This window comes from Seriola lalandi, unplaced genomic scaffold, assembly GCF_002814215.2.
Source record: "Seriola lalandi dorsalis isolate HSWRI2012SDOR001 ecotype SW California unplaced genomic scaffold, Sedor1 jcf7180002054256, whole genome shotgun sequence".
Taxonomy (NCBI): Eukaryota; Metazoa; Chordata; class Actinopteri; order Carangiformes; family Carangidae; genus Seriola; species Seriola lalandi.
The window spans coordinates 1,409,424-1,426,628 of NW_019524809.1; the positions used below are offsets into that span (position 1 = coordinate 1,409,424).

Sequence of the window (17,205 nt, forward strand, 5' to 3'; positions counted from 1 at the left end):
TATTAAATAGGTATTTTACAACTTGCCAGCAATCACATACACTCCAGCACGCTTAACTAAATGTTTAATGAGGACGTTTTTAACAGGAGATTGCCTCTCCTGCATTACCTCTGGGTGCTGTTGGTGAATTATTACAACATTAGAGAGATAAACTTGGTGAAAGCAAATTAATTAGGCAATAACACACTCTCTAGCTGGAAGAGAAGAGGTGTGGAACAAGCACTGAGTCTTGTTAGTGTCTTCCTAAATTTAGTTCTCTGATGAAATGGTTCCCTCTGTTGGTGAGTCAGTGTGTAACACTAACACATAGTGCTGCAAAGTGTTCATTTCACAAGCACAACATCTTTTCGTTCAACTTCAAATATGATTTGATAATGACCAAAAATAGAAAAGACCACTCTCACACATGATCAGATCCTTGTTTTTTTTTTTTTTTTTATTGGAATGCTTTAACGCAATAACGTGACAGTGAGTCAAAACAGTGCAAATACTGTATTGCACCAAACACAAATTCCCACAATCTGAACCCTCTTCAAGCACCATTTTCTCAAGCTTCACTTGTCTTATATACAACTGGGGTCACTTCTAAACACGCATACATCCAACTTACACAATTCAGTACCAGACATACTGTACACAACCATCCCCATGAACACTTAAGGCACACACATACACTATTCATATTTTAACACAGCACGCAAATGTGCAGAGCTTAAGACAGCAGTATAATTTGATGCTCGACAAGAGACTCTCAGCCACAAACCAAAGCCACGGAGAAACAGCTACAGTATAAGCTCACAGACGAATGCTTCTATGTACATGACCTGTGATTGCTTTTTAGCATTTAGCATGACAATATTTAGTATAGCTGTGTTCAGTAGCTTAACCATGTGGCAACTTTATATTCCTTAAAAAAATCAAAAAAATCAATAACTATACCATGTAGAGATGTCATGTCCCAGGGTGGCAGGGCTGGAGTCAACTACAAATACGACAGGGACAGAAATAAAGAGGTGGTGAGAAACAGAATGAAGAGAAAATACTGTATATTCATGTATTAAAGGGGGCGAGGGAGAGAGAGCCTGCGCTCTTCAAAGTCTGAGGGTCTGACTATGAATATTTGGACATACAAGTGTGAGATACAGATGCTGGAAGAAACTGTCCACGTCCCACAACAGTCTGTATTCATAAGGAATAACTCATGATAGGCAATGTAAGATGAAGGCAGGACAGGAGCTAATGTAACAACCACCTGCTTCTCTCAAATTTCTTTTACTTGGTTGTGAAAAATAAAATGAAGTGCAGTGCTGCACTGGAGCACGAGAATATCATGGCCCCGAAATTCTATTATTCTTCACAAAAATGTCCCTAAAACACAGGACACAGTCCAGAAGTGGTTGGGAGCTCAGTTTAAAAAGCTGGGAGTATGTAGTTAAGCAATAAAAAAAACTTCAAAATTGTTAAACTACTTCTTTTTTTAGACATTTAAAATGAAATGTCTGAAATGAAGATTTTTTTTTTCCTCCTAAAATAGAATTTTAGGAATTTGTCATTCTACAAATAAAATGTGTGAAAGAAGCTTTGCACGTAAGCAGCGGGGTTGGGGGGTGTTTGGAAGACCCATGTAGATTATCGGACAAGTAGATTCAACAGCGCAGCATCACTTATGGATATATGAATACATGATTTTGGCTGACATTCATTCATTTAATGTACATAAACAATTAATGCATACTTAATGTAATACAGAAGCATTGGCTGACTTTCTACACCAAAGCTGAGGCTCACCTTAAAACATGCATGCAGCGAACACCAACATCAGGTTTGAGTTGAACATTTAGTTCAGTGATGAGTTTAGGTGACACGAAATGAAGTAATAATCTACTGTATGTGTGGTCTCTCCAGATATCCACCGATCTATTTTATATTGATTATCAATTTGTAGAGACATCTAGTTACACACCGAGTTCAAATGTGAACATTTAGTAGACTAAGTGCTCCCTGTCTGGCTGAGTATATGAAATAGTACACATAAAGAACTGGACTGACAAAACTAACAGAGTAAATTTATATAAATTATTTTATATGTTGTTGTATGTGTTGCAGGATTACACTGTAAGCAAAATCATCTAATTGTGAGAGTTATTTTTAAATACCACTCACATCATATAGTGTGCATCACAGCAGTAGTCCCTCTGTAGCAGTGGTTCCCAACCTTTTTATTTAATGTAACACCAAGGAGTGATTTTTACTTCTCCAATAGTTTTTTGGATTTTTATTTGGAAGCCTGAAAAGGTGGAAGTATCCAGTGTTTCATAATAATTAACTTAATAATTTCATAATTTAAAAAAAGCAAGAAATAGAGGAAATATAAACATTGTTTTATGTCACAGAAATATTTTTCCTTTTTCCATCTTGTGACCCCTCAGATTTTTCTTGGCCTCCCCTGGTGGAGGGGGGCTGACCACCAGGTTGGGAACCGCTGCTCTGTAGTATACTGGTAAGACTCATAACATTGTACAATGCTGGATAATGTTCTCCCTACTGTGTGCTTTGAGCTGGACTTCTAATGTGTTAATAGTAAGGCCGCGCATTTAACACATTTGCGGACATCAAACAAAACATGAGGGAAGAATTTTTTTGTTTTGTATCATGTATCCGAGGCAAAGGTGACAGAGGGAAACGTTCTCTTTATCCACAGGCCAAGATTAATCTGTGTGTGTGCCACTGCAGTCCCACATATCTCAGTATATCTGTGTATGATTCAGAGTAGTCTGACCTTGGTAAATCCTTTTTGCAATAGAGCTTACTACTGCAATCACAGTGTCTACGTCTGTAGTGAGGTCTCTCCCCCTCTTCAGCACCTCTCCACACCCAACCCTCCTCTCATGAATGTCATCCCACACCCCTTGTGGGCCCACTCACATCAGGGTACCCCCCACCCCCCCTCTGTGAGTGAGCCCTTCCTCCTCCAGGCACCAGGGGCACGTCTCCCCCATCTCCAACAGCAGCGGGTGAGACATGCCTCTGGATAAATGTATTGCTCAGCCACGGCCCTCAAACCAGTGACGCCCTTCTCTCCTCTGGCGTCTCCTCCAGTATCTGAAGCAGCAGGTCACAGAGGGGCTTGGCCACGGCACGGTAACCTGATGACGTCAGGTGAAGGAAGTCAAACATGTCCTGTTGGATGATGGTTCCGTCAGAGTGGACGAACTCCCCGCTCACATCCAGTAACTGAGCCTGGCCCAGACGCGGCAGCCAGGAGCGCAGGAACCCGTTGATGGCAGCGTTCTTCTCCCTCAGAGGGTTGGGCCGCTCCCCTCGAGGCAACAGACCCTGAAGACAACAAAAATATATTTTTGATGGTTGTTTTTTTTAAAAACATCCTTAAGGGTAAAAGAGCCTAGAATTAACTCTAAAACTGGCCAATCACCTTTTACAGGCCTATTACTAGCATTTCCCACAGAAACTCAGGGGCATGGATCATCTATAGGTCAACGGACTCTTAATTCTTGATGATCAACATACATTTTAGTATTTCAATAAATACAAAGCATTTTTTTTTCTTTGAAATTTTGGCCCTTATTGTATGTTTCATTGACTAATTTTTATCTGTACTCTTATTCTAGTTATCAATTGTTTATAGTACACTAGCCTTTTGGCAGAGCCTCAACAGTATGCCACCTAGAATCAAAAATATACTGTAACAGCTTTGAATCTTAAAGTATTCATATGGATAGACAATTTGTTTCACTTCATATTCTAAATTTCTTATTTATGGAACACAATCTAGCTGCTTGTTCTTTGGACTGTACCTGCAATTGCCTTAATTGGAGAGAAGAAAATATAGAACTTCAAAGCATTTTGTTCTGCCATGTTTTTGAAAAACAAAAATTAAACATTTTAATAGACCTGTTTTCATTTGAGTGATTTTTTCTGACCCCATCTTTTACCACATATTGTCAATAAACAGCATGCCCACATTTGACAGCTGGTGACTTTTCAACAGTAATTGTGTTGCACATCAAGTATGGATACTTTATATCATGCAATGTTCATCACATTAAAGGGGACTTAATTAAACAATACTAAAGTTACTTTGTCTCAATGTGACAACTGCAGAGAGAAAATGAAGACATACCTATTTAAATCAAACTAAGTGGAACAAAAGACAAGACATACAGCTGAACTTACCAGTACAACTATCTTTGCCTTTGGGAGGTGGGACGTGAGTAGCTGTGCAATAGCAAGAACTCCTCCTGCAACTTGCTCGGCTGTGTGTTCGTAATTGTTGGTTCCTACCCACAACACCACCACCTGGACAAGACCACAGACAGATGTGTTGTTCACTTTCAGTGAACAAACAAATCTCAGGAACTGTTATCAAAACCTGATATAGTGTAAAAAACTAAGAAACCTCCTTTAAGTTGTTTTGAGAGAATTAGTTCTCATGGCTTGAATGTCTACATCATCAGCCAGTAACCACAGCTAGGGAGATAAAGCAGACTGTTGCTGCTACAGTGTTTTCACAAATGCACACTGCAGCTAAATGACATGGCTGCTGTGGCCACAAAAACTGTTCTGGATAAACTCTCCTCTCACAACCACAGACAATCAGGCCACCTGCTCCAGCTACATTTAACAGGATGAGGAGGTTTGGGACAGCTACATGCACATTTCTGAATGTGTGTCAGAGAACTATAAGCAGTGTATGCACATTTTTGTAGATTACAAAAATACAGTGCATATTGTGCAAGAGTTTGTTTTGCACCTGAGATGTTACAGTGTATATATGAAAGGTAAATAAAATTATTTTACGCAAAACTGTTTTCCTCTGAAGATCTTAGCAGCCTTGTCTTACCTTGGGACGGATGTTCTCCAGCTCTCCATTCTCCAGCCTCCACAGCACATTACAGGTGGTGTCCCCTCCAATGCCAAAGTTGAGTGCGTGAAGAGGAGAGAACAACTCCCTCCAGACCTGTGGACAGGACACCAGAAATCTGCATTTCATACAAGAATCTCATATTTTGGCGACTAATATCAATTAACTCAGATTCTGACAGCAAAGCATGCCAATCAGGAACAAAATGCATTACAACAACATACATATGTATCAATATAAGACTAGTAGTGAGGCAACATAAGCATATGTACAACACAGTACATTAAGTTGAGTATGTAGAGTAGTGTGTGAAAATATTGAGATTTAAAAAAAAAAAATGAAGATGCTACTGCCATGTGAGTAGAGTTGATGTCTTATCTCACCTCATACTGCTGCATTAGTTGTATCATAGAATCCCCCACAAAAAGCACATCTGGTTCACCATCCTTACACTCCTGCACAAATCTTGTGTGCTGTAAAAAACAGACTCATCACATCAGAGCTCATGATGTAGTCAACAATTGTGAAAGATTTACAGAAAACAGTACGATCTAATGAGTCCCACATTAGGCCTTTCAGTCTGAATTAAAACCTTTGTGTTACAAGTTTTCTTAGCAGGAGGATAATATTCATTAGGCTTCCAAGTCAGAAAAAAATCCTGCAAGTTCATTACAGCTTGGAGCAAGCACACTGCCTCAGTCCTATTAGTTTTGGAGGATTAACTTTGCATAGACCTGCTGGGAGGAGCGACTAAACAAGCTAGAAAAAGTGAGTGTCTGAAAGAAATACAAGTCATGGGAATCGACCTAATATAATGATGACCACCAATATCAACCTCACCTCTCACATTAGTCACTAATATTATTGAGAATATCACCCAAACATCGTCTCATCATTGGTGCAGATCTAGCTTGCATCTCTTTATTTGAAAACAATCACTTCCACGGGATCACAGCACAATCATGAACATCAATGGTAAATGGTAAGATTAAATTACGACCTAATAAAATGTGTAGTAAATAGGGGCAAATTAACAAATAAGGTGATAAGAAAAGTCATAAATTGAAGACTGGGGTGTTTTATGTCACACATGGAAACAGAGCCAGACATCACAGTGGGATATTATCCTCTGTTCATTTTGTGATTTTAGAACATGCAAAATTCACAATATAACAACATTGCAACCAAAAGCGACCTGGATAAAACTCCAAACAAGTGTCTGTTTACATTTACTTTTAACTATGTATTGATGACATGGAGAAGCACAGATAAGCCCTGGAATAAGAAGATCCTCTAAGAAATAATGCAGCATTTGTCTGCATACATGGAACAAATCTAGTATTTATTTTATGATATATGGGGACAAAGAGTGGATGTTTTCTCCAGCAATAATAAATATCACCAACCTGTGACATCCACCGTCCATCTCCTTGTACATCCTCTACTGGCTGAGCCACTGCAGCTGGGTTCAGTTCATCACCACTCATCCTAAAGGACACACTACCGTTTATTACTCACTCAGGGATACAACAAACATTACATAACTATATGCACACATTACACTTATAAGAGGGGTTGGGGTTCATGTTGTTTTAGGTTTGGTGCTACAGAATGAGGAGGAAAGCAGCAGCAGCACCAGCAGCAGCAGCAGCAGCAGCAGCAGCTAGCAGAAACCACTGCTGTTATGCAGCAGCTTAACGTTACGGGAGCAGACAGACTGTCCTAATACGGATGTAGGCTACTTTCGCTTTCAAGGCGGGTGCTTACAGATCACAAAGCAGATCGCATTAAATCCGCTAGGATACTGTTTATCTGCCGTTAGCTTGTTAGCCACCTAGCTAGCCAGCTAATGACTGGAGACAGTTATAGCTGCATCTCTGATACTTAACGTTTGACACGCCTGTCGTTAATGCGGAAATTTCTAGAAATTACTTTGTTCTTTACGCACAAGACGAGCTACCTTGCAGGGTGTTGGTTGTCACTTCTCAGCTCCTGGCTTCAGAGTAACTCTTTAACCCCGGCTTCACTTTACCGGTGTCGGGTAGTCGACGCGGGTGATGCTCGGTAGCAACCGTTAGCTGACTCCAGCTCGACGAGACAACAAAAGGTGTGTCAAGAAGGGGAACTACCGAGACTCTCTAACGAGGAGAGCATCGACCTGCCACTACTAGTTGTAACACCAATGGAGGGCACTGCGGCGAAGTACAGCACATCGGGTATCATTTACCCTGAGGAGTGACTCTCAGGCAGCTATTCCTTACAGGATCAGACTCAAGCTCTTTTCATGGCCATAACTAGCCTTAGCTAACCGCCTGTGACATAAACCTAAACACGGATACCTTGTGTAGCTTATGGACGTTGCATAGCGTCTAGGTGTGCTTTCCTGAAAGGTCAAACGCAGGGCAAAAACACTCCAACTCAACTGGTCCCGCAATGAATCATGGGTGGTTTGTTGGTTTGAATATGCTATTAAATACAACCTAACACGTTTTACGTCAGATTCCCAAACAACGAAATTCTTCTCCGTTGTGTGAGACAATTTGGTGGATGTCAGACAGCAGCTGTGGCGCAAAATACCTTAAAGTGGGAAGATACACTTTAGTTGAGACAACGTGAAGCATTGCTGACATCTTTGCTGTGACATACTGTAAAATGATCTGTCACCTCCACTCGTGGCCAATCTTGATCGCAGCTCTCTGTGTCAGCTGATCGCAATGCATCATGGTCACGTTAGCCCAATTGCTGCCTTCCAGCACTTCAGGAATTACAGGAAATATCAGCTTCCTATTAAGTCACATTAACATATTTTTATGGTTGAAGCTGCAACATTATTGCAATGCTAAACAATGTAAACTTCTTTCATATGTTAAGATCTGAATTAAAGTCTGAGCAGGATCAACCACATCAGCATGTTACTCCACCTATACTGACTTCTTGAGTGGATCAGCCAATCTGGCACACTACATTTAAGTACTGTACCCACTCAATGTATTTGTTTCTTTGTAAAGATTAATATTGTTTCTTAATGATATTATGGTATGATCATTTTTGTGGCTGGGAAAGTAGCCCTTTTTAAATTATGCAGATAAGGTGGAATAAGATGTTTTATAATTTTTAATTCAGCAATATTGCATTTTGCTTATTATATCAGTGAGACTTGTGCAAGTGCATATTTGTTAATCTGCCAAAACAGTCTCAGTTGTTTTCCTATATTCTACATGTGCAGACAGGCACAGAAGGTATTGTACGTTAAGAGGTTATGAAGAAATACTCTCATAGGCTTAATGCTGCTCTGCCCATCAGGAACTGCAAAACATGTTCTCACCACCAACATTTAGCATTTAGTGGTCCCAGTCCGTGCTGAAACACTTTTATGAATCTTCCAATTCATTTATTTCCAGTTAACTGACTTTTACTCGGCATTTTCAGTACCATGTATCAGTTGAATCTGCTTTTTGTTCCTCTGGAAGTATTCTTGGTGCCTGGTGAGTTTGAACTACCTGAATCTTTCCTAAATCAACGGGACAGATGTGAAACTGAAGTGAATCTTCCTATCATGTCACCCTGTGTCACTTGAGTCTGTAACAGTGACCTGGTACTTCCAACCCCCGCATCCAGAACCTGAGGAGATGGTGTGTGGCACAGGGTGTTTATGGATGATGTTGTAAAGATGTTTTCATTGTGTTTCCCGTTTTTTTATCCAGCTCTTATTTTATAAGGTTTCTTGTCTGCAAACTAGAGTGCATGTCTTGTGTGTGTGTTTCAGATGCTCTTCTCCTCTAAGAGGCCATATCCTCCCCTGGTGGGCGTTTTAGGCACCGAGTGCTTTGGTAAGGGGATGTTATGAAAAATAACGTCTCCATGGTACATCTACATGTGAGAGGGAAGTTATGAATATGTACACTATTTACGTGATACATTCGTGCAATTGACACTATGTGAAATGTTATTAAGCAAAATCATTTAAGAGAATTATGAGGTGGGGTCAACATCTCAAGGACCAGGAAAAATCACTGCAAGACTTTTAGAAAAGTCAGGTACGGACACCAGAATCCTGTATTGCTGAAATGACCTGCATGAGGCTCAGTTGCCCTTGTAGTTTTCCATGCTCCTTTTCATTGGGGACCATTGTTGATACATATGATACATCATGCATAACATGAGAACTTATTACAAAAGATAAGGTGTTCAGTGTCCAATATCTAGACAAGACAGTGACTTTGTGCAAAAATGTTGACTGATCAAAATGAAAAAAAGTTTCAAGCTGTTTTTCACATTCATCTGCTGAAAGATAGATAGATAGATAGATAGATAGATAGATGAAAGATAGATAGATAGATAGATAGATAGATCCTTTATTTATCCCCTAGAAGAAATTCATGTGTCCATTAGCTCATTGTTGATAATAATAATAATAATAATATTTATAATAATAATAATAATAATAATAATAATAACTGACAGCATTTCACTGCAGACATCGAAGGACGTGAGCCTCCTGAGGAAAAAGAGCCAGCTCTGCCCCTTCCAGTAGATGACATCCGTATTCAGGGACCAGGCCAGTTTACTGTCCAGGTGCACACTTAGGTATTTATAAGTGTGCACCACCTCAATGTCTTTCCCTTGAATGTTGACTGGCTGAAGGGTGGGCCTAGACCTCCGAAAGTCCATGACCATCTCCTTGGTCTTGGAGGTGTTCAGAAAGAGGCAGTTCTTGTCACTCCATTCACTGAAAGCCATTGTCAGATCCATGTACTCTTTTTCCTGCCCATTCCTGATACCCGCCACAATGGCTGTGTCATCTGAGTATTTCTGGATGTGGCAGGACTCAGAGTTGTATTTAAAGTCCATCGTATACAGGGTGAAAAATGGAGCCAGAACAGTCCCCTGTGGAGCCCCAGTGCTGCTCATCACTGTCCCTGGGCCACAGTTACCCAGCCTGACGCACTGTGGTCGTCTTGTCAGGTAATCCACAATCCAGGACATGATGCAGGGATCCACCCCCATCCCACCCAGCTTGTCTTTAAGGATTGGGGGTTGGATGCACTTGAGAAATGAAAGAACATAATCCTCATGTAACTACCTGGCTCATCCAAGTAAGAATGGGCCCGGTGGAGCATGTAAAGGACGGATGTGGAAACATGCAATCTCTACCACCCATATATTACACAACAAAACAGTATATTACTGAACTGTACTTACAAATTCTGCCCATTTAATACAATTTTATTTGCCATTTGGTTTAAAAAAATGAAAAATCTTAAATGTGTGATGAATCAAACTATAATGAAAGCTTCATATTAAAAGACCAAGTGTGACAAGAATCAGAACACCCCTCATTAGCGTGGTTGAATTCTTTTATTTTTTAATTATTTCATATGTCCAACTTTATTTTTGATGACACACTCAATTCTGCTGCATGAATCTGTGGACAGATGTTTTTCCATTCGTCACAAATGATTGTGTCACAAATGATGTAGGATAGGTGAGCAGAATGCAGATATAAGCAGGTAGGTAGGTGCAGTAAATGAACTTTAATCATGAAAATAGTGATGTCATCAGAGGTCTACAAGCAGGCAGGCAGGCAGGTCAAAGAAAAAGCAGTGGGCAAAACTCAAAGTCCAAGAAACAGGCATGTGAACAGACTGGAACTAAGGCTGACGGGGCATAATAAATGAGACCAGGTGTGTCAGTGAGTGGGAAGGGTCTGATGATGATGAATGGTTTCATCTGACTAAAGAATGTGCTGCCAACATTCATCATCTTCTTTTGATGTTCTTTGGCAGAGTTTTATCCTGCAGTTTTGTGCCGTTTTGTGAGCAATGCCTTGTTCAAGCATAACTGTACTGGTCAAACAGATGTCAGCGACTCACAATGTTTCTTTTAAAATCTTGCCATAATGATATTTGTTTCCTGCAGAAGCAGATGATGAATATAAGAACTAAGTAATTCAGAGTATAATGTTTCTTCACGGGCATGAAGCGGAAATTCATAAACATTGGGGGTGGTTTAGAGAAGAGGGTTTTAGCAATAACTCAGAATCTATAACTATGACCTCAAAAAAACAATCTGAACATTATTATTAGAATAACAGTGATGGTACTTTTATGTCATAATATTATGACAAAAGTGTATTTCTTTTAATTTCAGAAATAAACCAGCATATACGCCTCTTGCTGTAAGCTACCTCCACTCTTGCCATCACACAAAACCTCATTACAAAAGTGCCCATAGCATCAGAACACAACACATGAATGTCTGTTGACTTCTGAGTGAAGTGACTGGTTTTTCACCATGGCCACAAGGTGGTACCAGTCAGTAGAGAATTGGCTTTGTAATTCAAAACTTAATTTGACTCTCAGTCATTACTCTGAGTTAATCAACCACAACCAGTCTGACTGTGACTGTAGATCCAAACTTTTTGGGTTCCTGGGATGACAGTCACACCAACACAGGTCAGGTGTTGGGAGGCAGGTTGTGTGAGGTTGGGTAGGTCGGCATTCAGGTTATGCAAGAAGGTAGTGAATAGACTAAACACCGCCCATCAAGTGTGTACGGGCAGTGACTCCCACTTCACCGATTGAAGTGTGGATTAAACGAAAAGACGTCTTTCTCTGACTGTCTGCGGGACGTTCACGTTCATGATTCCCATTATTAAACTTGCATGAGGGGACTTTTACAGAGGAACTAAACCACCGGATTTGAGGCAGTACAAATGTTTGATCTAATGTGTCGGATTGGGCCTCTGCTTCTCCTGGGAGGATTCGTGCTGCCAGGTGAGTTCGACCAACTTCCTGGAATTAGTAATTATGTATTTAATCTCTAACCTAAAACCATGAAACAGTACGTTTAATACTGTTAAATAATGACAGGTGGATTAAGAGTCACATTCACTTGAAGAACAGCAAGAATCTGAATGTCTGGAGTTTGTTTACTTGCAACTGGCGAGATCGACCTTCATATGAAGGCTGCTCTTACTGGTGAATAGTATAACCTAACCTGCGGGTGAAAGAGTATTATGCTGACATATAATGTATTTTACAGTCACTTGTACACATAGACTACAGAATTTAAACATACACGGTAGCTTCTGAGGCCGTGGATTATTGCTTATATATAATGATACGACAGTCACTGGATTGTTATACACATCTATACAACTTGGAATATATTGTCCAAATTTGACTGTGACAGTTAAGGTAGAGGAACACAAAAATATGAACGATTAACACTTTTTCATAAAGCAAAGAAGACATGGGAATTACTACCCCCCCCCCCCCCCCCCCCCGCCCAATAACCGAGGTCACAACTGGTCACTGTCACTAATCACATTTTCAGTATGTTTCTGAAAAGGTAATTTTGTGAACCACAATGTGATTATTAAAGTTTCTTAATTTTTTTATTACTGTTTCTCTTGAAGAACATTAGAAGTGTTATACATTTTTGAAAGGGGGGTGTTAATTGCAGCTTCTTTATTTGATTCATAACTTAATAGGCTATTTACTGTACTTAAATGTGTTCAGTTTAATGAAATGTCTGGATCAGGGATGTATTTTGGCAGCTGTCACTATAAATCTCAGCTGTACAAGTGACCTGCAGATTGAATATTAATTAGCAACATGCATCAGCTTGACTACAAGTCAAGAATCTCAAAATCCTGAGGGCATACATTTTTGGCAAAATCCTGTAGCACTGGCTTAAATACAAACTTGCTTAAAACACTTCGGTGCTATGTTCTACACACAGTTGAATCAACACTAGAAAACTAAATGTGTCAATTTCTTGGGTTTCAACAAGTCATCAAACATGTTAGCACAATGGTCCTATGTGTAATTCCTGACTATTGCGACAAGTAGTGGAAACATACAGCAGTGCACAGCAATGTAAGCTGCTGTTTCAGAAGCCATTTGTCTAACTTTGGTAAATCTACACTGATTGACCTCATGGGGTTACTGAAGTAAAAATTCGAATGAAATTACTAAATGTAGGACATTAAGTTTTACTGTATACAGAGCAAACTTATTAGTAGGTTCAGGAAAGGTTTTGTAACTTGAGGGCATGAATTACTACTCTGAAGGAAAAATTCATCACAACACATTCCTCACAGTTCCTGCAATCAAGATGCTCCTGCAGTTTCCATTGATTCCATTGCTGGAGATGCTGTAACAAGGGTTGAAACTACAATAACATGCAATATGTTGGCTTTGAAGGACGCATGATACCATCTCTGTTATGCTGACACCAGATTTTGTTTTGCTCAAATATTCTGCTAATGTTGAGGATGCAGGAGCTGCTCGGACAGGCAAGCTTTGAAACACCTGGCCTGGGGAGAGGCCTGATTTTATTGTTGAAATCGTGGAAAACAACTAGTAGGCTACAGGTGAATCCATGAGAGATATTAGAGACTTTAAAACTTCAGGCTGAAGCCAGTGAGTTGTAGAGCAGATGTCTGAATGTATGACGTCACAATAGAGAGAGAACATGGAGGAGGCTTTGTACCTCAAATAATCATTCCTGAGTTTCCCAGGCTTTTTCCAGTGAGTGATGTATTATGGAAGGACTGAAACCAAACTGTTACTTGTCTTGCAGGTAGAACAGACCTGTTTAATTTGCAGTGTATCAACAGTATTCACCTGCAGGGTTGGAAAGCTTTTCGTTAATGAAGTTTTAATAAGAGAGTGAAAGGTTGGAGAGGGGAGTCATCGCAAAAATGGACAATGGGCAATGAATTTTATAAATTCCACTTTTAATTCTCATCATCTGCTGTTAAACTGGTACATGCAAGTTTCAATGTGGTTAATGCACTTTTATGACTATACGTGTGGTAGAGAAATACTGAATATGTCTTACTAAGAGAAACACTCATTAGTGTCTATTGAACATGTTAATATGACAATGTAAGAAGAATGTTCTCTTCTAATTCTGCTTAAATCTGCTAAATATCATCTCAAATAGATGACATAGGAGAATATGTAAATGCTATTTTAAAAACCTCTATTTATCATTTAGGTTTTTGTATTCAAGGTAAAATACCATGTGCCAAGACTTCCTGCTTGGCTCCTTTATTGATTTTACCAGAAGCATTGGGTGTAGCTACTTGCTAAAGGTGGGGAAAAAAACATTCTCCCCTAAGATAACACTGTAATGTAACTGTGTGGTTCAGATTTTTCACATTTCTGGTTCTGCCAGTCTTAGTTTAGGTGAGTGCCATGCACATGTAGAATTTTTTCTTTGGTGCCCAGTTTGTTGAAAGAAAAAAAACACCCACACAATTATAAGAGGAAGTGATAATGTCGGAGTTAAACAAGGTTTCAGGAATGAGACAAAGAAACCTATCCTTAATAGAAACAGATTTCCAGACCACTAAACAAATGCAAATATGAATAAATCAATAATTTAATAAATAGATAGTGACAAAGAAAAGAGAAAAAGCCACTTTTGATACTGCTCGTGTGAAATATTGAAATTTCTTTTATTTATAAGGTGTTTTCTATCTTCTGTTTACTGTCAAAAGTAAGTATTAGATCTTAGTGGCCTACTAGTCTCTACTAGATCTCCAGGTTTAGATTCAAGTTTTATGTATCTCTCTTTTTATAATTCAACTGGATATCATTTACAGAGCTGCTGTATGGTAATGTGCAAATCCCTTGAGGTTCTTCACAGAGAGGCACTAACCACATCCTCTTCAATTCTGTTATCCTCTTCAGTTTAATTTTCATCTAGAGGCATACATTTCATGTCATGCCTCTCGGTGCAGGATTACAGAACATTCTTGGCTTCCTCTTCTCTGTGGTTTATTAGAAGGAATGTTTTAATCTGCAGTCTGCAAGTGTGTTCATCACTGCGGCTGACAGTGTGATCCAGATTTAGCTAAAATTTATACCAAACCTCTGGATGGAGATGAACAGTTGCCAAATTGCACTTACTGTAATAGGATACTTAAACATGGTTTCAAGTAGAACAAAACTAAAAAAAAACTAAACTAAACTAAATTTGGGCCAATGCTAAGATGTGTAATCACGAATATCCAAACATGCTTTTTGTCAGGTGATTTATTCAATATTCCATGTGTTTAAGGCATCTGTAAAGCTGGTGTGTGTCAAATTGTTTTAATTATTTAACCTGTGGTAGGTGTAGCAGTGATTAAATTATTTGAATTATTTACTCTCTTGTTTGCTGTACTGAAGCACTCAAGTGAATTCATTTAGATAAGTGGAGGAGCAGGTCGTACAACCTCGGGGCAGTGGCTGTAGAGGACATTGTGGGCAGTAAGTCAGCACAAAAAAGTGTTTATAGCTACAAACAATAAACACCAGATATCTCCGTGTCACTTTGCTCTCAACTGTCAAGGATGTTCCTGTTTAGTTAAGTGGTGATAACTAGGCTACATTTGATGTGAAAAACTCTATTGTTTGGATTTCTTTAATGAATTCCTCTGAATCTGAGGATTGAAATAAGAAACAGAAATGCATATATAAATGAGTATTCTTTCTCACTTGGTTTTCTTTATCACAGGGATACGACATGTCAGTGGAATAGATATTTACACTCAAGGAGAGGTGCAAGTGGTCAACGGGACAAATGTGAAACTGAAGTGTACCTTCACCTCCAACCACCCAGTGACGCCCCAGTCAGTCACAGTGTCCTGGAACTTCCGCCCCATTAATTCAGCATCAGATGAGTCGGTATGTAGTAACTGTGGTTTTCTATAAAAAATACTTTGTATGTGTTTTTATTGTGTTATAATGTCATCATTAATGAAATCCAGATATGATTTTTATACAGCATTTAAATAGTACCATAATTGGTAACAGCATTCAAACCTCTCCTGGGTGGAAGTCCTATGTTTAATCCATACATCCACTGTGACCTGTGCATTGCATTTGCTTTGTAGCTCTTTAGACTATCTTACATGGCTTCCTAAAGCCTCCAGAAGAAAAACAATTAAAATACATTTCTAGCCAAAAGAAAGACATGACAATATTGTTGTATTGTTACCTCTGTTTTATGATGTTAGTTTTTCTTGCACTTTGTAACTTTATTCAGAAAAAGGTTACAGTTAGGGTTATAGGGTCCAATATAAATACAGTTTATTAATATTATTATGACAACACACAATATATGTACCTTTTGTTTAGAGTACATGGAGAAAAGCAAAAAAAATCAAACGTAATTGTGATAAATCACCAGGAAAAAAGACATGAATGACTTTAGTCTTATTTAGACTGGGGTTGTGGTCAAGCATCGACCTCCGGGGCTGAAAAATGAAGCCAACACAGAAATGCTAGAAACTGCAGTTCTTTGAATGACCACTAGAGTCTAGCTCCAAAAGTGAGTTAATCCCCATAGACTCCCATGTTTAAAATGCACGTTAAAAACATGTTTACAACCTGGTACTTTGGTCTCTATAGCTAATTTCTCCCTTCATAACAACTGTATCAGGGATGAATCTTTATATAACTCACCTGTTTAAATTTTTATCAAAATTATGCATAATTGAGGGCGTGTTGCTTTGAGTGACAGGTGGGTGAACATATGCTTGCCACAAACCAGCATGTACTGAAGTCTCAGCTCCACTGCACCCAACCTCTTTGCCCATTTTTGGATTAGATGCGAGTTAGGCGGAGTCAGGTACTGGCAAGATGGCAGTGGCGGAGCTGTCCACTCTGAGCTTCAAAACCACTCTCCAGAAAGAGAGGCTAAGTCCATCTTTATTTACAGTCTATGGTAGTGGTGCAGTGGTCAGCCTCTTGTAGCCAAAATGAGTATTACTGACACAAACACAGGCAAAAAAAATAAAAATCTTTTTCAATTGCCTCTCAGGGCTTCCGTACATTCCTTTACCAATAATCAGTCAATAAATTTGACTGACTCTTTTAACAGCTCTCCTTCACTGGTGGCAGCTTTGGCACTCACATGCAAAATTCAAACAGAGCTAGGAAAAAAATCCTTTGCATTGCACATTTCATATCCAGGATAGCGAATCAGTGGCTGGTCCAGTGGTGACACATACAGCACATTACTTCATGTCATTTTGGTATACAACACAAGATGCATGTGTCCCTTTTAACTGGGGACTATCCCGAAGCATAAACATGATATCACTCAAAAGGCTTCCAGCATATATGGCAAAAACACATGAATGGCATGAAATAATATGTTTATATGGCTCTTGGTGGCTTTTAAACATATGCACTGCACCTAACAGATGAGTAACTTTTGAATGAGTGAGTTGCTCAGTGTTCTTCAAAGTAATAAATGAGTTTCTGGGGATCATGTGGCCTACAGCTCTTACTGTAGCCACTATGGCTACTACACAACCC

General features: G+C 39.3%; 2 protein-coding genes across 2 annotated transcripts in view; one reads left to right on the forward strand and one right to left on the reverse strand.

Annotated features, from left to right (window-relative positions):
• Positions 1–418: 418 nt before the first annotated feature.
• pafah1b2 (platelet-activating factor acetylhydrolase 1b, catalytic subunit 2) lies at positions 419–7,048 on the reverse strand. Its single transcript, XM_023404878.2, has 6 exons — positions 6,843–7,048; positions 6,289–6,370; positions 5,266–5,355; positions 4,862–4,978; positions 4,195–4,317; positions 419–3,336 (listed from the first exon to the last, which is right to left on the reverse strand). Exons 2-6 carry the CDS (start codon positions 6,367–6,369, stop codon positions 3,058–3,060), a joined length of 690 nt encoding a protein of 229 aa, XP_023260646.1. The 5' UTR covers position 6,370; positions 6,843–7,048; the 3' UTR covers positions 419–3,057.
• A 4,367-nt stretch (positions 7,049–11,415) lies between these two features.
• mpzl2b (myelin protein zero-like 2b) overlaps positions 11,416–17,205 on the forward strand; it is a 9,615-nt gene continuing 3,825 nt past the window's right edge. The window contains exons 1-2 of the mRNA XM_023404631.2: positions 11,416–11,658; positions 15,398–15,567. Of these exons, the coding sequence (XP_023260399.1) occupies positions 11,598–11,658; positions 15,398–15,567 (231 nt within the window). The 5' untranslated portion in view covers positions 11,416–11,597. The remainder of the gene's footprint in view (positions 11,659–15,397; positions 15,568–17,205) is intronic.

Bases quoted from the DNA above. Each gene is read 5' to 3' on its own strand.
- pafah1b2 (XM_023404878.2), bottom strand. From the start codon at position 6,369: ATGAGTGGTGATGAACTGAACCCAGCTGCAGTGGCTCAGCCAGTAGAG. The intron at 4,318-4,861 runs GTAAGACAAGGC...GGTCTTGTCCAG, and splicing joins TGGAGAACATCCGTCCCAAG to GTGGTGGTGTTGTGGGTAGG. The intron at 3,337-4,194 runs GTAAGTTCAGCT...TGTTGTCTTCAG, and splicing joins AGGCAAAGATAGTTGTACTG to GGTCTGTTGCCTCGAGGGGA.